Source organism: Protobothrops mucrosquamatus, unplaced genomic scaffold (assembly GCF_001527695.2).
Source record: "Protobothrops mucrosquamatus isolate PMUCROS unplaced genomic scaffold, P.Mucros_1.0 scaffold56, whole genome shotgun sequence".
Classification (NCBI taxonomy): Eukaryota; Metazoa; Chordata; class Lepidosauria; order Squamata; family Viperidae; genus Protobothrops; species Protobothrops mucrosquamatus.
The window spans coordinates 329,798-351,184 of record NW_015386436.1 but is presented as its reverse complement, the minus strand read 5'-3'; the positions used below and the strand labels follow the sequence as shown (position 1 = coordinate 351,184).

Below are 21,387 nucleotides of genomic sequence, written 5' to 3'. Positions count from 1 at the left end.
GCATAAAAGGAAGCTCTTGTAAGAGCTTTTGAGCCCCAGAGCCCCAAGCAAGGCTCTCGAACCAGAGTGTATCCCTGTCTTATGCCCACTGGGACCTTTGTAAAATCAAACCCCTATCAATAAATAAATCCATTGTGGGCTCATAAACCCAAACTCATTTCCACTTCTTTGGAGGGTTCAAAATTAGGGGAGCATGCGACGTAAAGGGAGGAGCCCCTCTCAGCCTCTTGGTTAATGGAGATGTTTTTTGCCACGGGGGAAGGAATATCCAGTTTTGCTGGATATTTTACCCACAGTGTGAATTGATCTCAGTGTGCCTTAAGCAGGGAGCATGTTGGCTGGAATCGTATTTCTCTCCCACCACTGAAGAGCCATAACTCTTCTTCTTAAGTCTCTGTGCTGGCATCCATCACCACCTGAATCAGCTGCAGGCCCTAAGCCTACATTTGAAGTTCTTCCTCCCTCCCTCCCTCCTTCCGCCCCAATTTTCTCTCTCACCATCTCACCCTCCGTTTTCCTTCCTTCCCATGCCAAAGGCCCGTCAACTCCCCACACCCACCTTAAACACCTTCTCCATGCCTGTTGTCAGCCCTCATCCATACTCTTTATGCCCTTAACATCTTCTGAGATTTCCCCCCACTTCTTAGTGGAGCTGACAACCTCTGATCGTTTCCCCAAGTATTAACCAGAGATAAACCTGCTCAGCATTTTAGATCAGCCTAGGTCAGGAGTAAGGGATCCAAGGATGCAATTCTTGTATCACCAGTAGCCAATAAATCCTGCTGTCTCCATCCACCACTTGAGCTGTGTAGGTCAGGAAATCCCAGCCAGTGCGGTTCAGAAAGCCCCAATGGTGCGATTCTTCCATATCGCTCCAAAGCAATCCGGGCGGATTCCCACTTGATGGCGATGGAATGCAAAACATGCATACAGATCTCACTATTATAGTTGGTTGCCCAGGCAGCCGGATGTTTAGACTGGATTTGGCATTCTTATCCACCTATTTGGTCCTCCCAAAGACCTGGGATGGGGAAATGTTGTTTCTTAATGGTGTTAAAGGCTGAAAAGTTGCAGGATAAAAGCTGTTCCAGGCATAGCTGCTTTATACTATTGACGTTAAAAATAATCCAAGCAGGCCAAATATGTCACCCAGAAGTTCTCTTTACAGCTGAATTTTTCACAGCTGGTATCTGTCAAGGTCAAAAAAAAATTTTCTGGAGTCTGGGCTTCAAGCCAAGTCTCTTTTAGGTAATAACAAGTTGTAATACCATATTTCGCTACAAGATGTCACTGATGCCGTTTAAAGCTTTTTAAGTCCAAAGATTTTATGATAGTTTTTCAAATTTTATTTCTTTTTTAAAAATTAAAACAGACGTCTCCAGTAAGAATAGGAAAACTTTTAGTCCCCAAGTTTCAAAGGCATATAGATCCAATTAGATTAAAATTGTTCTTATAATTGCTTTAATTCCCCTGGATAGTTAGTCGCCACTTTTCTTGGAGGGTGGGGTAGATATTCCCTTCCCTCTCTCCTCACAGGGGGAAAATACTTTGGGCAGCTTTTACAGGAGAAAATACTTAAAGTCTTAAAGAGAAGATCAGATTTTACCCAGTTTCATCCATGTTGCTTTAAAGGTGCTTGATGGTGATTTTGACTTCGGCTTTCAGCAGCTTAATGACGAGCCATATTGCTATGGCCGGTCTTTCCCCCGCCGGTTTGGAGGGCAGCCCTGGATCAAGTGGAAGGGCTGCCGCCCTCCCGCGATCAAGCAGAGGTCCCCTTCTTGCTCATCACCGCTACAGGGCGACTTTTGACCCTTTCCAGGGTCCCCCAGCGGGATGAATTCGGTTGCGGAAGACGGAACTCGCCTTCCTGCATCCGCAAACCGGAAGTCCTTATCTTTTTGAATTCTATGGTCTCACAGCACTAATGTACTGTTGTTCCTACTTTGTCATGCTTTTGCTTGTAGTCAGTTTGTGCGATTTTCTTGTATCAGCTAACTAGATGTTCCACTATTTCTTCAGCTTCTTTGCAGAGGCGGCACTTGGTGTCTGTTGCTGTCTTCTCAATTCTGGCTTTATATGCCTTTGTTCTTAAGGCTTGGTCTTGTGCATCCAGGATTAGCCCCTCTGTCTATTTCTTCAATTTTCTTGCTCTTAGCCTTTGCCAAGTCTTGTTATTATCTGTTTTGCCTGGTAGTCTTTTTATGATCTAGCCATGTAATACTTTGCTTTGCCCATGCCTTTTTTCTATACTTCATCTGGCCTTTTTGAAGGTCAGTCTGATCTCTCTGAAATTCAGTGAACTCTCATAATGTACAAACATCTGTCCATGTTCTTCACTGTCCTTCAGGTATTTTTCCAATGCCCTTTGTTCTTCTTCAACTGTCTGTCACTTGCAACCTTCCACACCGATCTATGCACCTTGGTAAATAGATTCTATCAACATCATTGCCTGGATGAAGGATATGATTCACTGTCATTATTTTTCTTGTTCTCCTACTGAGATCTGCTCTTCTAGTTGCAGATCTAATGACTGGAATTGCCCAGGTGTTAATTGCCTGAATGGCGTTCCTCCACTGAGTTTGGACTTTAAGATCTTCTTCACTCTCTTGATGTATTCATTTCTAACCTTCTTCTTGACTTCAGTGTCCTTGATGTTGTCAGCTTGAAGGGTGCCCAGATATTTTTAGTGATTGTCTTCATCCAGACTCTTCATACAAGTTCCATAGGATATTTTGATTCTTTCAGTTTTCACTATTTTTCGCTTGTTGACGATGAGGCTGACACATTTGTCCAGTCCAAATTCCATTGCAATATCTTGGTTGTATCTTCACACAGTGTGAGCAGGGATTCCATGTGAATACAGCTTTAGGTTTTCAGATTATTGTTATTACTAATTTTAATTATTCTTATTTTAATTCAGATTATTATTATTTTTTGCAACACCCCAACAACACAGGAGATACTATGTAAAATATAAATGTTCACAGTGAATAAAGCCACAGTTATGGCATCATTCTTTACAGGAGGCACACAAATGTTTCAGCTTTAAAATCTGAGAAGGACTGGGAAGCATAAATTCTTAAACAATTGCTAAATTATCACTTTTCTTCGTTCCATTTAATTGTTTTTCTGCCTCCAATATTGACTTCTATATTTTTACAGGGAGTGCACCTATTTTTTTGTGTGTGCTTTTTAAAAAAGAGGCTAGATTATACAGTAAAAATGCCAATTAGTAAAATATTAATGCAAGTCAGTTCTCAGAAGAGAGTGCTGTTTATTATGGTTACAATTCACAATGGGACTGAACATTTTAGCTGGGATTACAGTTATCTGATTTGGCTGCCATCTAGTGGTGACTGGTGAAATACTTTGATTTACCAAACATTCCAGCCAAAACCCATTGCAGGTAGAGAGTCCTTAACTTATAACCGTTCATTTAATGACTGTTCAAAGTTACAACGGCACAGAAAAAAATGAGATTGCAATCAGTCCTCACACTTACAACCATCCCAGCATCAAATGATAAAATCCATCATGGCACCTGGCATCAATGCACTGCTGCTTGGATGTGTGCACAGACTAAAATACACTGAAACCGTAAGTAAACTATAAATTACTCCAAAGTTACTAAAACATTAGAGCAGAATAATCGCATGACGTGCTTCCCAGCACGGGAAGAGGCAAGACAGGAAGACTCCCCCATTTCCGCAAGGGCAGCCACAGGAGGAAGCCTTCTCAGGCGCTCCTGGACACAAGCAGGCCGAGGCCTGTCTGTCTCCTGCAAGCCCCGTGCCAAAAAGCCCCGTCCCGGAATAGAAGATTTCAGAGAAATGCTCTTTGGATTGTGTTGCATTAAAAAGCAACCACGAAGAATCACCGTCCCTCTTGCTGCCATTTCCAGGCTGTAAAATATTCTTCTGCAGGAGATTTAGTTAAGGGCAGTTTGAAAGTTCAAATAAATTACATCTGTTACTTCCCTTTTTTCAATTTTTTTAGGGCTTCATTCAAAGAATTCTAAGGATGCGGGGGGGGGGGGGGAGAGCTTTCCGCAAGACAGGCATCCGTTTCTGAAGCTAAATAACTTGGCAGCCACTTTTGAAAGAGAGGAACTCAGATTTTCCAAAATAAAAGCTAAATATGCCAGAGATTTCACCAGTCATGAAGTCTTTGGGAAATGCTGGCCTTTCTGGCATCCTTGTGCAAAAGCCCACCTTATCTATGGAGATTCTCAGTCATCCAGGCCACGGTTGTCCCAAAGGAGCTTTTCCAAAAGGCAACTGGACCTTCTTGCTTTTCCTTGAAGATATTTCACTTCTCAGAACTGAAGAAGCTTCTTCGATGAGAAGTGAAAAACAAAGGAAAGTCCAGCTGCCTTTTGAAAAAGCACCTTTGGGACAAGCCTACCTTATACGTTTCCCCCCCCCCCCCAGGCTCTGCCAATCTTCCCCTCAATATCCGTGTGCAGAATATCTCCCCACAGGCCTACACAGCAACCACGAGAGAAAAGACACGAGGTGTGTTTTGACAGCTCCTTCCTACAATCAGGACCTTTCCTTCCTTCAGATTCCCAAGTGGGAGATGGTTACAAAGCATAGCAAATTCCTGAATATTGGATAGATATGGTGGGTGGAAATTAGAAGCAATTTCTGGAATGCCCCTCCCTGCATGATGCCCACCGGTCCTGACTAGGGCAGTTGGTCAGAGCTGTATTTTCTCCTTTGGGATCTGTGAATCCCGAAGCCCCTCCTCAAACGCCCTCATAAGCGCCGGTGTCCCCCTCAGCAGATTCCCCGAGGGCCTCCACAGAAGAGGGCCGCCTGCAGGCACCGATTGCCCCGAGAGATGCTCTCCAGAACCCTTAATCGGCTTCAGACGTAAGGCCGCACTTGGCAGATTATATTGGAAATGTTTTCATTCCCCCAATCTATAAAATCACCCAGGATATTTTGAGGTGTAATGGAGGATTACATGTTTTACAAAATGTATTGTCTGACCAATAACCTGCCTTACAATGTTTGTTTGTAATTCCAACTTCTGCTGTTAATAGCATTTGTGAAAAAATAAAGAGCCAACGAAACAAAGGCTCGGAAATACAGATCTTGACAAGCAGAAAGTCACTCAGATAAAGGGCTTCTATTTCCTTTCTCAAACTAATTTGTGCAGTGTCTGCTTGAGGGCTTGATTTGCTTCGTTTTGCTTTGTGATGATGAAAGTTGCGTTGGGGATTCGAAACTTTCAGATTTCTTTAATCATAGCAGTGACGAGAGAAAAGTCTTCGTGTACCTACTCAGCTCTCCTTAGCCAATTACATATCCCTTTCAACAGGCTAGCCGGGTCATTTCTAAAACTGTTTTCTAAACTAATTAAAAAAAATCCTACATGATCTGTCTAGCATTTAATCAGTGAAATAACAAATTGAAGAAGGTATTAAAATAATGTCAGGGAAAAATGGACAACTATTTTTCCTAGCTGAAGAATAGAGAAGGTATTTATAAAACATTCCCGCTTAACATATAGTTAGAATGTAATCCATCACTAAAAGATGCTTCATTGATACTGAAAAAAAAAATGAATTTGTAGCTAATCAAAAAGGAACATGGATTTGTTCTTCTAAAATAATTTCTTGATATGGAAGGTAGACTCATTAATATGCTTCAGCATGCAATAATAATCAAGATCAGTGCAATCTGTGAATGAGGTACGATTCTGGGCTTAAGGTAGGTGGAGGGAATTGGTACTCGTGTTTTTTTACCATCCTTTTTTGACTGCCACACAGGCCTTAGCACTGCTGCCCTCTCTAGCTTACCTTTCTAGTCCTTCACTCGACCAAGAATTAAGCCAGCAGAAGTCACAAATGAGGTTTTGGGACTGGAGAAAATGCTGACGTGGGGAAATGAACTGTCTTCTTCAGAAGCTTCCTTGGGCATTCCACAGACCCAGAAGCTCCTGTCTGAAGAAGCAAAGGTGTTGTCTGCAGGCTCCAAACCAAAACAGAAATCCTATCACTGTCACATTCTTTGGACATCATTTTTGTTCCTTTTGCCTGGTAGTGACAACTGAAGCTTCATATTCTGCCTCTCCACAAGTAATCAGGTAACTGGACATATAGCTTTCTTCCACAACTTCAAGGAGACCTACATCATTCCTTATTTTTAACCTCAAGACATCTGGAAATGAGAAAAAGGATCTGGGCCAAAGTCACCCATGGAATTTCCATGGCTGAGCATGGATTTCAACTGGGGTCCTCTCAAGTCATAGACCAACACCTTAATCACAATACCAGGTGGATTCTGGTTGTGGACCGTAACAATAAAGTTATTAGATAAGCTGCTCCTGATTGTTCTGATGTTTGGTTGTGGTTTCTAAAAATTGGCTTGTTCCTGCACTGAACTGTTTAGTTCCTCTTTGGCCCCATTATATTGTCAACCAGCAGTTCTCCGTATTAGGAACCTAACCACTTAAGTCTTGACTCTCACTGTCAATCAATTCTCTTATTGAGAGGAAAGTCAGTTCATAAAATCTGTAAGTTCTCTTGGAGATGAAACTAGCTTGTATTGTGTTGAAAAAACTATAGAGATAGAAACAGCCACATTGCTTGAAGCAATGTGATAACGTGGCCATATTTGTACTAAACAGCACAGTATTCAGGCTTACTGAATATGAGTTGAGTTGCTGTGAACAATTATTGAAAATATATTCAATATTATTTCTAATTGTAATTTTGGTCCATTTCATTCTGTTCCGTCTTCTTTCTTTCAGAACCATGGCTATAATACAAATGGTGTACAAATCAGAGCTAACTCAAGATATTACACAACTCTACAAACCTTCCTTATATAATCTGAAACATATAATCCAAGATTTCTTTTCTCAGTTGACCATTTGTTGCAGAGAAGAGCAAGAAAGATGATTAGGGGGCTGGAGGCTAAACCATATGAAGAATGGTTGCAGGAATTGGGTATGTCTACTCTAGCAAAAAGAAGGAGGCATGATAGCAGAGTTCCAATATTTGAGGGGCTGCCACAAAGACAAGGGGGTCAACCTATTGTTCAAAGTACCTGAAGGCCAGACAAGAAACAGTGAATGAAAAGTAATCAAGGAGAGAAGCAACCTAGAACTAAGGAGAAGTTTCCTGAGAGTGAGAACAATTAATTAGTGGAACTGCTTTGCCTTGTGGAAGCTCCATCACTGGAGGATTTTAAGAAGAAACTGGACAGCCATTTGTCACAAATGGTACAGGGTCTCCTGCACAAACAGGGGTTGGACTAGAAGACCTCCAAGGTCCCTTCCAACTCTGTTATTCTGATCGTTTAGCAATTCTGTGACTAGCTCCCGAGTGCTGAAGAAAGTGCAGTGGCCACAGGGACCTGGAGAATCTTGCTGGAGACTTGCTGAAAGAGTAAAGGAAATTCTTCCCGCATGGCCCTGTCCTAGCCATTGACAAAACTATTTTTCATTATTCCATTGAAAGTTGAAGAGCAAAAGTGAAGGGAAAGAAACATGACTCATGGCTGGGCTTGTGTGCAGGAGTCACACATGGCTGATCAATGGTTTCCTCAAATTCTGAGGTTACTTTGAATTGCTTCATTGGTGGCATCCCAAATAATGGCAGCTCCTAAACAAGTTTCATGTTTCATCTCCCCCCAAAATTGAAGGATTATCTCAGATCTATGAGCTATCAGCAAAAACCTGTCCCATTTTGTACTGCAGAATTTTCTGGGATTCTGAAAAGATTCCTATCGTATGACAATCTCTGGGATTTTGAGATATTTAAGTACTCTTTCACTATAGTGGTAACAGATGTTCAATGATATATTTAATTTTTAGGTTTAGTGAAATAACATAGATCATTGGTTATTTTCAGTAAAAGATAATTCCTGGCGGATGCCTGAGTGTACAATAGTTCTGGAGAATTTATTTCAGCCTTTGAGCTACTGATCTAAAATGGGAACTGGGAAATTAGTGTGAGAGTGTTTGAACAAGTCTAATAGGATTCCTAGTTTGCCAAAAAAATAATGCTTTCAGAAGCACAATCTTTGGTGTAATCTCTCTCTCACACAACAAGACAGATGGCATCATTAATTGCCTCTATATCTAATTAAGTTGGGGGGAAAAACTCGGCTTAAGTAATGCTAAAGTTGTGGCACAAGCTGGGAAACGTAGGAAATTGCAAGGTGGAACCATTGGGTGAAAGAGGCACGCAAAAAGGGGCTGATGTGGACGATGAAAGGAGGGGAGAAGGCAAAAGGGCAAAGGCTTTGCTGGAGAGCCGTTCAGGGGAGAAAAAGACACAGAAAGAGATCACACTATTTAGCTGGGCTCCTTGGCAGCACGAAGTTATATGTTACCCAACTGAACTCCAGCCAGAGTAAAATGGAAGGTTTTGCTCCCAAATCAAAACAAACCTTGCTTCGCTTTGTTCCCAAATATTTTCTGTTTTTCCAAAGATGAGTAATAATTTGGCTGGACGCGGAGGAGATTCTCTTAGGACAGATTGGCTTCTACATGAGGTCATTCACAGAATTATAAGGCTGAAAGGGACCTTGGAGGTCTTCTAGTCCAACCTGCCCAAGGCAGGAAACCTTATACCATCCTGAAAAATGGATGCCTAATCTTTTCCTGAAAACCTCCATTCCCTTGGGTTGATTTATTCTGCTGGCTTAAAACACAAATATTTCACCAGGAATCTACCGATCAGTTTTTAATACTCTCCCCTTGATGTCAAGGAACAGAAAACTGATGGTTAAAATGACAAACGTAGATTTTGCAGGCACCCCCAGAGAAATGTAAACCATGTAGAATAGTCCCTGAACCTAAAGGCTAAAAGGGATGAGCATTTATTCTAGATTTTCCACAGCACATATTTCTGAGGATCTGGGGTTAATTAGGGTGCAGTACCAACGAAAGGAAACACTTGGCTGCACCCCACTCCGACCCCAGGAATTCAGAGATTCTGCCGCGCTGGCGAGAGTGCCAAAGGAACTGAAGCTTTACCTTTATGGCTCACCTGCTGCCTCAAGGTCTGCGGGTGGATGAAAGTCACAAAGTCGATAGAAAAGTATCCAACCACTCCCCTGGATTTGCAGGCCTCTCCAATTTTAAAACACAGCAGATTCAGGAGCTCGGGTTCAACTGAAGCCTGAGGAAGGGTAGTTCCCGAAGACCGCAAGGGACTGTCCGCGTGAAACTGGTCCCCACAGGAAACCATCGTGACCTCCCCGGTAGGTTCAATCAGCATGTCCACGGTGAGGCTGGTGAGGCTGTCTGAAGGTGGGAAGGCTTCTATGACTCCACCTGGTTGGGGAAACAAGAGCAGCGTCAAGCCACTCATTCACGCCACCGATGCACCCTCTGCCAAAGGAGCAAAGGGATTCTTCTTTTTAAAAGTACTGTTACAGCCAGTCCACCACCTGGGACCTCCAAGGAGGGAAGGGGCATTTGCTGTAGACATGCATACACATGCACATCTGTATATATGGCTCTTGATAAATGGAGCTTCTAATTCTTAAACATGACTGCAAAACTCTGCTTGAAAATGTCTCCTGGTCTCCAGAGGCCAGAGAAGAAGAAGCTGAACAGAACTGATGAAAGAAGAGGATTCAGTGATCTTTACTGCTCCCGTTCCTGACCAGTTCCGACTACTCAAAGTTTGTGAGTAAAGAAACAGAGAACACAAAAAGAACTTACATCAGTTTTCACAATTGCTCCTCTATGCTGTGATGTCCATGGCCCACACGTAGGCATTTTCACACCATAATGGGACTCCCCCCCCCAAAGACCACTAATATCACCAGATACTCAGGGACAGCCTCTCTAAACAATTTTGCCATTTATGATGTCCATTTTATCATCCCAAAGTGGGATAAAAATTTAACTGTGGGGATAACTTTAGAGAAGGGAGGGAGCTGGGAGCCTCAAGATCATTTACATGAATAAACACATCCTTCTTTCCATCCTGGGGGGAGCATCCTGTCCAAAATTGGCGAGATCGAAGATGGCTGTCTGTATTTCATTCTTAAAAAGATAAAAACTGTAATGGGGAAGGAAAGAGGATGGAGGTGAAGAAATATACCAGTGAATGAGAACAAAGTGCTGGCGATATAATTATCCCTGATAGCACTTAGCAGGAATGTAGCAGTCTTATTTACCTTGACTCACAAACGTTTGGAGGAATTTCCCCCATGTAGGAAATCGTTTTCCATTGACAGCCTGGGCGTGCTGTGCTAAAAGGCCCGGCAGCTCCTGAGAGAGCTTCACCAAAGCTGGTTCCTGCAGAAACAAATTAAATAGAACCACAAGCAATTTTACTGCAGAAATGAAAACGGCTTGTGGGGTGATTAAAAACCAGGCCTCCAACAGGCAGTGTGGTTACTGTTTAACCACAGCCAGGAAGTCTTTTTTAAATGTTTTCCCTATCTTCTTTCATGTATCTGGGAACTTTGGGGTCCGTCCCCCCCCCGCAACCTCTTCGTTAAAAAAGAAGGGAATATATTTCTTTTTTAGCCCCCTATTTAACAACAGCAACACAAATGGGGGTTGAAGAGATTAAAGCCACTCATATTAGCCTATTGGGAAGCTCTATTTATTCCCCTTTAAGAGACATGGATTGTCTCTTTACTCAAAGGCTTTCCCCCACCTTCTCCTGTGGGCTTACATGTAGAACCCACATTTGCGGACTCTTCCCCATTTCTGCACTCCATATAGTTTTCACGTGCACCCATTCTCTCCCCTAATGCCCCGAGATAGTTAGCGTTGGAGAGGCTACTTTTGATCTTAGCTCTTGGTTTGGCTCGGATGTCCTCTCCTCGGCTCTTGTCCTACCTCACGAGCCACCTCTGAGCTATATTGTTTTGGCTGTTGGTCCCTCATCAAAACTGCCCTCAATTAAATCAAAGACCAGATAGGTAAAACTGGGATCAGTTGGGTGCAGGACATAAAGGGATGCTGAGACAAGAGGCAGGCCATGTAGGATGCTCCCCAAGGGCCTAAAACAACCACAGATTTGCACACACACAAAAGGCAACAACCCAGACCCAGGTCTTAACTTCATGGTGTCAATCAGGCCCACACTCTGGAAGCTGAGCAAGCACATCAAATTTGGGAACTTTGTACATCATGTTCCAGGTCACTCTTCTCTCACTACTTTACAATCACTTCCCTTTTTCCCTTGAGCCCTTTTCCTTCTGCTTCACGACCCTTGAAATTAGAAACGTCCCATGCTCCAAAGAGGACTAATTGCCCCTTCACACCACAATCTTGGGACTCAGTTGTTGCTCCTCCTGACTGGAACGACGGGTGAAACATCTCCCTCGCTCCTTTCGTCCTCCTGCTGAAGTCGGGCTCTGTCCATTTTTAAATGCTTTGTGTTGGGAATCTGTGCTTTGCCCTTTTCTGTTTATCCAAGGTCAACTTCTGAATTTCAGACCCCAAAATGTATTTTTGGACTGTCTGGAAATAGAACAGCTCCCTCTTCAGCATGTGGCTTGGTTAACTTATTTGGGCCATCTACTGCCCACAGACAGAAAATCCCTGAACACAGCTGAATCTTTCTGAATAATGTCTGTGAAGGTGCAAGAGGGAGGCTCCTGGAGATTATATGCCGTACAGCCTACCTTGAATCCAGGGGAACAAGCAGAAAACAAGCAGTCGCACAGCGTGAGGCTAAACAAACCCGACCTGCACTTTTTGCAAAGGGAAGTTCTATCTTATGGGGTATTACTCTTTAAATGAACTAACTGATTTGCTGGGAGTTGGGCAGCATATTACTATTATGGTTCATTGCACAGCCAGCCAGATGTTCAGACTGGATCTGGCAGTTTTGTCCATCTATCGAATCCTTTCTGAGGACCTGGAATAGGCAGATGTGGATGCTTGGCATCGCCACAGGATGTAAGCTGCTCCAAGCAAAGCTGCCTTTTGCAACTGACTGATGGGGATTTTGTCAATGTCAATATTATCATTATTAGTAATACTAATCCAGTGATCCCAGTGGTTATTGACACACTGGGTGCCCTATCAAAAACTCTTGAAAGACACTTATAAAATCTGTAGATTGACAACAATTCCATAGACTAATACATTACAACATCCTAGGTTCTTGGGAAGAACTCAGTGAGAATGAAGGACAATACCAGCTAAAGGACTGGCCATTGAGATTTCACACTGTTGTGTACATAATTATTATTTGGTTGTTCAGAATTCCTGATTTTTCAGAAAGCCTTTGGACACGTTACGCTTCTTAAGAAGGGGTGAGAGGCTGTGTGTAAGGGAGGCCTGTTTGTGCTGCAAGGTCACTTGATATTAAGAGTGGCAACCATGAATGGCAAACTTTCTCTTGGCCTATGACTTTTTCCTACCGTTGGGAAAGCGAAAATGTGTGGAGCTACGCTGAGGAGGAATGCCTTAACAGGCTACAAGTCGCAGGGCCCTGCTATAGCACTGAGACGGCTGAAGAAGACCGTATAGACAAGAGGCGGAAGAATGAATGACTTGTGGTTCCTTTCACGTATAACTAATTTGGGAACCAGAGAAAATTAATGATTTCCCATATGGAGCGCAGGGAGGGAAGACTGCAGGGTCCACAAAAATGTGCTTTTCATTGATTAACGCTGGTAAGATGCGCTGCCTGCAAATCAATACATGCCATTAAGTTGCTTTGGTCTTATTATCATCAAATTAGGAAAGGCCATTCTCTCCGATCTTCCTGGGTTAGATCTCAGGATATTTATTCCAGGATATTTAATATCTGAGATATTTATTTCCAATCAAAAAACATTCCCCCGCCAAATCTTTGTAATGTGTCCTTTCATACCATGACAGTTCCAAGGGTTTGTCTTCTGTTTGCAATGAATTTGCAGGAGCGGCTTCTAGGAGGTCCCTTTGTTGAGGAAGGGGACAAGGTAGTAAGAAGACCGCCGGGCTAGGGGAAGGAGGTTTGGGTCCAGCCAGGTTCTTTCAACCGCCTTGGAGGATCGTAACAGATTATAACAGAATAACAGAGTTGGAAGGGACCTTGGAGGTCTTCTAGTCCAGGGGTCCCCAACCCCCAGTCCGTGGCATGCCAGCAACCAGGCCGCACAAACAAGCAAAACCCCATCCACAGGATGCAGGCAGCACACAAAACCACACCCCCTCCGGTCCGCGCAAAAATCTATCTCCACAAAACTGGCCCCCAGTGCCCAAAAGGTTTGGGACCTCTGTTCTAGTCCAACCCTCTGCTCAAGCAGGTGATCCTACAGCCAACTGTGGCAACAAAGGTCGTAAACTGGGGCATAACAACTGTCTCACTTAGCAATGAAACGTTTGGCTCAATTGTGGTCGTAAGTCGAGGACTATCTGTAAATCTAATTATCTGTCCACAAATGGCTCATCCATCAATAGCGCCAATGTTGATATATTCCTTAAATGGGCTTCTTCCCCATCTGGTTTCTAAATGAGGGCTGTGATTTAAAGTTCTTTCTGAGGGCCCGGTGAAGAAACGAAACTGCCTTCCCCCAGTTCGGAACCGCTCCAGGCTTCGGCCCTTTGAACAGATTAACACACAAAGCACGGAAATTTCCTCCCCTCCAACACAGGCCGATGGCTTACACGCACTCCACAGTTTGTTTTGTTGTTCATTTTTTGTTACTCTCTGGGGCCTACACAAAAAAGCAAACAAATGCAGGAAATGTTTTGGGAAGCAATCCATCACCAGCCACACTTACTTAGAATTGAAATGTGGCTTTTAGGGCTACATGCTTGAGTGTGCTGCTGAAAATTTGAAAATTAACAAAAGTCCTGATTTTTTTCCCTTTTTTTGGTGAGATGTCATCTTTTGGAAGGTAACATCATGTAAAACAGCTGCCATTACCGAGTCCCGCAAATGGTTTTCCTATGTAAAATGGCTTTGTAAAATATTTGCTCCATCTGCTGAAAGGAGTGAAAGACAATTTTCCTTGATACCTAATGGCCCATTTCAGCTGGATGGGAAGCGATTTGCCCGCCTAGCGCCTTGCGTCGGACCAAATGGCGAGGGCCTTCCGCACAAGTCTCTTCTTAGGCAGCATTATCTCCCCTCGGCCTGGCTTCGGCTTCTTCCCATTACTGGCCCTTCGCTCGCTCGGGATCAGCGCACAGGCCGAGAGTGGCCATTGCCGGAGTGGAGAGCGTAGATTGTGCTTCAATGGCACAGCTGTTGGCCCCACCAGTGACTAGGAGATGACCGCTTCTCTCGCAACTTTCCTCCACTTTGTGTTCCTGTTTTCCCACATCATGTGGGCCTCGCTGAGGTAGTTCTTCTGCATTCTGAATTTGCACAAATGCACAAAGTGAAAAGGACGCGGTTTCCTGCCCCACAGCTCCAGGCTCTGTGGGGGGGGGACGACTGGGGCTGAGGAGGAATGCTCCGTCGGCAAGCACAGCTTTGCCTTGTGCTTCCTTGACATCCCGTCTCAGCTAAACAGAAAATAAACCAACAGGACTGCTAAAGCAAGCTCCCTAGTGAGCTAAAGCATCAAACATAAAATATTCTGAAATAAACATATTTTTTAAAAAAGGAAAAATGCTAAATGAAGAGAGAAGTGAAGTTTGCAACGTTCCAAAATATTGCCACGTGCTTAACTTCGGCAGGAGGAGGACCTGCGCTCACAGTACTATTGCTAAATCATCCTCACTGTCGTTTATTTTATTTTGGGCAGAGCAGTGAGTCTGGACAATTTATTTTGTCAATGGGCTTAAATTCAAAGCCTAACTGTGGCAAAGGTAACTGAGGATGATGATGTCCTTCATTAATATGCAGAAGGTATTTTTCTTTAATTAACAAGCTATTTCAATTTTTTAACTTATATTTAAGCAAAATCGAAATACTCAGAATCTCCTGCCTTATTGCCCCTCCCTGAAACAGAAATCCTGCAGATTTAGGATTTATGTTTAATGTTTAATCAGGCAGACAGTCTCATCGCCAAGACACATTCAAGACACCTTGTTGAAGTTGATGGGAGGTGTGCAAATCAACACTTGCATCCTTTTCCTGCCCATATTTTCTATTGTATTTTATATTATAAACTAAGAAAAAAGAAAAGAAAAAACAGAACTAGAAACAAATACAATTATCTTCTCAGGATTTCTGAGAATGAAATTTTTTTATTTCTTCCCCGTGGCTAAAAGCAATGCTTTTCTTTTTACTTGTAGGGGGAAAAAAATCTATAAATGCCACAATACAATCAATTAATCAATCAATCAATCAGCTGCAGAAATTCACTGCAACCCTGTATTAACCAATACAAGCCTCTTTTTTTTAAAAAAAATAATCATCATCTCATAATAATATTTACACATGGCTAAATTTGCACATTTGTGTTTAGCATCTCTCTCTGCCTCTTCAAATTCAGCAAAATAAACATTTCAATTTCATATAGGCAGGCGACAGGACTGACCAGTTCCTGATTTTCTTTCTCCATCTTATCTTGTCCTCCTCCTCTGTGCACTATTATTGGTAAAAACTGGCAGGGAAATCCGATTGATTGCAACTATTCTGGGTCCATATGGCCTCAAACCCTGAAGCTCTGAGGGGCCTTAGCTGCTGCTCTGCACCATTTGCAAAGTCTTCATCCCCAGATGGGAACATTTAAACCCCCTTTTCTCTGCTTTGTACAATAGACCTTGGCACAATTTCAACTGTTTACTCCGGTAATTAACAGCACTGATACCACAACAATTACAACTCCTACAATCTTAACACAATAATGCTATGAATTAGTGAGAGCTAATGGCTGGAAGGTATAGTGGTTCCAGACTGCGAGATCTGTGAATTTTCCCAAATAAAATAAAAGGTACCAAACAGCACGGCTCTCGGTAGACAATGATTACCTAGTAATTAGTTTACACAAAGCTTCCTATTTAATGGCAAAACGCTGTAATTAACGCGTGACAGAAAATCAAAGGGTGCTTTGTAAGCATATGAAAAATTAACACCGCAGGCCCATAGCTTTATGTACTGATTAGAAGAATATTAAATCAATAGGACATGTAAGCCAACAGCTTGTATATCTGATTATCGAAGGTCCTAGGAATTTAACCAAGGGATATAATTGTGGTGCCTTGTTATTTTACTAAGGAATCAGGGAATCACCTGAAATCTAAACACCAGTAGCCACATTAAATATAATAATAGCCAACTGAGCAGCCCCAGCCCAGCGTGTTTTCTGATGTAATCGGCAAACACAACATGACATCCTATTGACAGCCATGGAGTGGAGAGACGAGCGGAGGCCTCTCCTGTTAACTAATATAATTTTAGCATCCACTATTAAGTTACACGATATTCAGATGCAGCTATCAAAATCCTACTACCGCAAATGCCAGGTTTGTTGGTTCAAGGCCACAATCGGGTCTTGAGATGTAATCATCCTACAAAAGCTATAAGGCGAACTGCTCACTGTTTCCCAGCCGCACCTGGTGAAAGTTAAGTACAGACACTGTCTTTAGGGGATCAGAGGTAGAGGGCCCCCTAATCCTCCTTCCCCAAAGCTATGGTGGATTCTATGCATGATGGGAGGGGGGGAAAGCCAGACGACACCCCCGCCCCAATATTTTGTGTCACCAAGGCAGCTCATGATGGTTGAATCATTGCTTTTTAAGCAGAAGAGGGGAAAATGTAGACATGAAAACTCCCACAGTCAACCAGAAAAGACATTTTCCTTGTATTGTTAGCCTTCATTTTCCAAAACATGCTCATGAGGTTAGAAAAAGCCAAATCCATCAAGGGCAAGTTGTCTGAAGGGAGCTGTTTTTACCTGCCAATCAATATACTTTATCTAGGTAAAACATGATTATGTTATCTATTTTCCCACATATAAATAAAGTCTAGATAAATGCTGTTTTAGACAAGTGTTCCACTCTGGTACAATAAAGGAAGAATGTTTTCAAAGCTTTGGGAGAGAAGGGAAACACACACAGTCCCATCTCACAGCTTGTTCTATTCAGCGCTCTAGGTGAAGAAATCCATCTCTTTAGAGCAGGGCTCTCCAAAGATGGCAACTTTAAGACTTGTGGACTTCAACTCCCAGAATTCCCCAGCCAGCTGTGAGGTTGAGGAACACTGCCTTAGAGGGTGCACAGCTGGGATGATTCATCAACAGTCATGCTCAGGAGCTCGGAGACTTTGACAAGACTCTTTGCTAGTTTGCTTCTTGCACTGGGGTAAAGAGGCCCCCAAACAAACATTACGCCCTTATAGTTAAGACCGTGAAGATGAAGTTGCTTGGTCCGCAATGTTCCCCTGTGAGAAATGACTCACGAGAAATGGCTGGCCGAGGATGATAGTGTGAAGCCTATTTCCATGGCCCGGAATCTGAGAATGAAATAACAAGCACTAAGAAATCATAAACTGCCTGGCTGCCTCATAGCAAAGGTCCATCTGTTTCCTGGAGTGCCCAGCCAAATGGCTTTGGGAAGCTCACAGAGAAGAGCAGGAAAGTGACAGCTACCCCCTGTTGCATCTTGCAAGCATCTGCTACTGAGTTCAATTCCTACAGCCCAAAGTTCTTCCAAAGCCAGCTAATCTTTCACAAAGAACTGCAACTTCTTACAAACCAGGCGTTCATTTCTTAGAGTTGGAAGGGACTTTGGAGGTCTTCTAATGGTTATCCAATCCTCTGCTGAAAATTTCCAGCAATGGAGCACCACAATTCCGGGAGGCAAGCTATTCCTCTGCTTAATAGTTGGATCTACCTCTGATGAGCTTCCACATATTGCTTGTTGTCCTACCCTCAGGTGCTATGGGGAATAATTTGACATCCTCTTCCTTGTAGCAGCCCTTCAAGTATTTGAAGACTTCTATCATATTTCCCCTCTTCTCTTCATTAAGCTAAACATACTAATTCCTTTAGCTGTTCTTCATAGGATTTAGCCTTCAGACTCTTAATCATCTTTGTTGCTCTTCTCTGCATTCTTCCTAGGGTCTCAGCATCTTTTTTGTATTGTGGTGACCAGAACTGGACAGAGAATTCCAAGTGTGGTCTTACCAGTGCAGTATAAAGCAGTATTATCACTTCTTGTGATCTTGATGCTATCCCTCTTGACTGAGTTGGCATTTTTGGCAGCTGCAGCACACTGCTGGCTCATACTTAAGTGGTTGTCCACTAGGACACCTCGATCCCTCTCACAGGCACTACTGTTGAGCCAGGTACTGCCTATCTGGTACCTGTACATCTGGTTTTTCCAGTCTAAGTGCTGGGTCTTACTTTTCTCACCGCTGAACTGCATCTTGTTGTGAGTTGGAAACGGGATGACCTTCCTTCTCTCTTTCCAAGGTGTTTTGCTCCAGTCCATCTCTCATTTTGTCCCAAGGCTGGAGAGGTTTAGAAGTTAATTCATCAATGGTCATCAAATAACTTCTTACCAGATTCCATACCAGTAAACCTACGAGAGAGTGCCACAGATGCTAACTACTGGAACTAAATACTGAGAAGTGAGTACAGTTTGTTTCAGATTGAAATGACTCTCTACATCCTTGGACAATAGATCTTCTCTTGAAGCCAGGTATTCATCCAGGTCAGGGTGGTCATCATTGTGTCTCAAGGATCCAACAACTGGGCTACATTTGAAAATGGAATAGCAACACACAGTAGGAACTCTTATAAACTGCTTTATGCTTAATCGTTGCCCTGCTACATACCAATGAAGAAAGAATCTTGGGATCATGTCATAAACTGCTATGCAAATGATGCTATTTGTAAGTATTAACATAATTTAGCGCTTAGAGTCATATTCTCATTTCTAATAACTCTACTGGAATGGAGAGTCTTTTTCCATGTACTCTTAGCCTGCAGGAGAGTCTTTTATCACAAAGCTGATTTTTTTTAATAACCTGCCAGCATATGTTTGGTATCTGGCAGCTTAAGTCGATGACACAATGTCTTCATTATCAAAAGCAGGTCTCCGTACTGTAATAGGACATTAAAGCACGCCCGTGCTCATAAAGTAATGCTTTGATATCTGGACTCAGAAGTATCACAAGAGCATTCAGTAACAAAGGGAGGTTTTAATCCTCGTCATTCAGAGGCAATACTGAGTGGAGACTGCAATTTATTTCTGAAAGAAAGATGGATGCAGAGTGAAAAAAGGCATGAAATGGAAAGGTGAGACAGTTAGAAATCAAGGAACTTCATCCCCTTTCCTGTGCCTTTGTTTTGTGCATCACAACATCCTGACATACAGCTCAGCCGCTCACACAATACATGTTTAGATTTGACGATGCAATGCAAAATGATTGTGCTGACTGAAAGAGAGGTTCTGAGTAAGTTAAAAATCAGGAGGCCTCATGCTAACAAATTTTATTAAAACACAAAAATTTTCATGAATCACAGCTCACTTCATCAGATGCAACATTACAGGACTGTTGTGATGATAAAATGAGAAGAAACCCTTATCTAGGGAGTTCCCAGTGAAAAGCGAGTTTGTTCCAGTAAATTTTTAGAAATTTAAGAGATTTTGCTTGCTTCTTAAAATCATAACATTGTAAAACTTATTATATGTGGGCTTGGCTGGCCTGTTGCTTGGTTTCAAGAGCAAAAATAGAAAAAAGGAAGTTGTCAGTGCTTAAAAAAAGCTAGACATGAATGATATAATATATTGATAATCATGATGATAATATTCAGGGCCACAGTGTTATATTGGATTGCAGATTAAAAGCCCATTCCCTTATTCAATAGAAAAAAAATTAATCAATTGATTAGTTTAATTGAAAAAAATATTAAATCTATGGATGTCATTAAAGGGCAGATGCTTTCAGGTGCTACAGCTCACTTTATCTGATGCATCCAATGAAGCAAGCTATGGCTCATCAAACAGAAATCTTTTAATAAAATCAGTTTATCTGAAAAGGTGCTAGCAGACTCCCTCATTTTTGGTTACTGTAGACTAACACAGTAGTCTGACTGCCCTGTTTAAAGACCATTCAAAGTTACCACAAAGAAGAGGGGGTCAGATTATTTTCCAAAGCGCCTGAAGGCAGGACAAGAAGCAATGGATGGACACTAAACAAGGAGAGAAGAAACCTAGAACTAAGAAGAAATTTCCCGACAGTGAGGACAATTAACCAGTGGAAAAGCTTGCCTCCAGAAGTTGTGAATGCTCCAACACTGGAAGTTTTAAAGAAGAGACTGGACAGCTATTTGTCTGAAATGGTATATGGTTTCCTGCCTGAGCAGGGGGTTGGACTAGAAGACCTCTAAGGTCCCTTCCAACTCTGTTATTCTATTCTGCTCTGCTCTGCTCTGCTCTATTCCAGCTTTATTCCCTTCAGCACAGAATTATTATTCACATTAAACCCTGGCAGTGGCTTACTCTTGAAATCTGTGACTCCTCTGGTTTGGAAATTTAGTTGCAGATTTCCCCCCCATTACTTTCCAGGACTATTATATGTTCTATATTTTGAATCATTCAAGCTCAACATTCCAACATCAGAAAAAAAGACATTAAGAAAATGTGGGAAGCATCATCCAGTAATTTATGAGTCTGGAAGCTCAGGTTGCCAATCCCCTGCAAAAACAAATCTCACTTTGATTCTGCACCTGAATGTGTTGTTTCCATTGTCAGAACAGAGCAGTTCACAGAGATCCAGAAAGAACGGATCCAAGTAGTGTAGTTATTTTCTGTAATTTACTTTTCTGCCATTCATTTCGATTCCATAACAATTTTATGGGATTGTTGTTGTTTTTTTCCAATTTGTGGCTGTTTTTAGTACTCATGCATTGCACTAAAAGCTGCATTAGAATGACCCCAATTTAATTATGTTCTTCTATCTGATTCTTTTGGTTCAATTCGGGCTAGTACCTGGGACATAAAAGAGGGTCTAGGGTGGGCTACTCAACCTCTGATTGGTTTCTGGAAGTTCAGAATGGCCAAAATCACTGCCTACGCAAGAGGCAATAAATAAGCAAATGAAACTATTGAGACTTTCAGAAAAGAGCAATAACAATAGAAGAAGTCTTCAGGTTGCAACCACTTGTTCAGTGACGGAAGTTAAGAAGGTGCTGAGCAAATGGTAGTTACAACCAGCTCTCAAAGTCCTTGTTGTGGAAGCACCCGGCAATCACGTGCACAAACTGCCTCTGTTTTAACCCTCCACACCTACCTACTGTATCTCCCTGCCATCTTTCCATTGTTGTCCAGCCTGCACTTCACCACCTGCCCATGGCCCCAGCTGCCCCCAGATGACCTTTGTTGTCTTCTTCGTCCCACTGCTAGCCCAGAATCCTAATGCTGGATAAGGGTGCAACCCAAGATACGTTTGGCAAGCATTTCAGGGTGGTGGAGCTTCATCTGCCTAAGGGAGCTTGCCAGGAACAGCCAGAGGAGAGGCAGCAGGATGGAGCCAGGGAAGGATGCAGGCGGGTGGTGGTG

At 42.6% G+C, this 21,387-nt stretch overlaps 1 protein-coding gene across 1 annotated transcript in view; it reads right to left on the bottom strand.

The window, feature by feature from the left end:
- IQCH (IQ motif containing H) overlaps positions 1 to 21,387 on the bottom strand; it is a 79,418-nt gene that overhangs the window by 10,860 nt on the left and 47,171 nt on the right. The window contains exons 15-16 of the mRNA XM_029283333.1: positions 10,152 to 10,272; positions 9,011 to 9,297 (exon numbers count right to left, since the gene is read on the bottom strand). Of these exons, the coding sequence (XP_029139166.1) occupies positions 9,011 to 9,297; positions 10,152 to 10,272 (408 nt within the window). The remainder of the gene's footprint in view (positions 1 to 9,010; positions 9,298 to 10,151; positions 10,273 to 21,387) is intronic.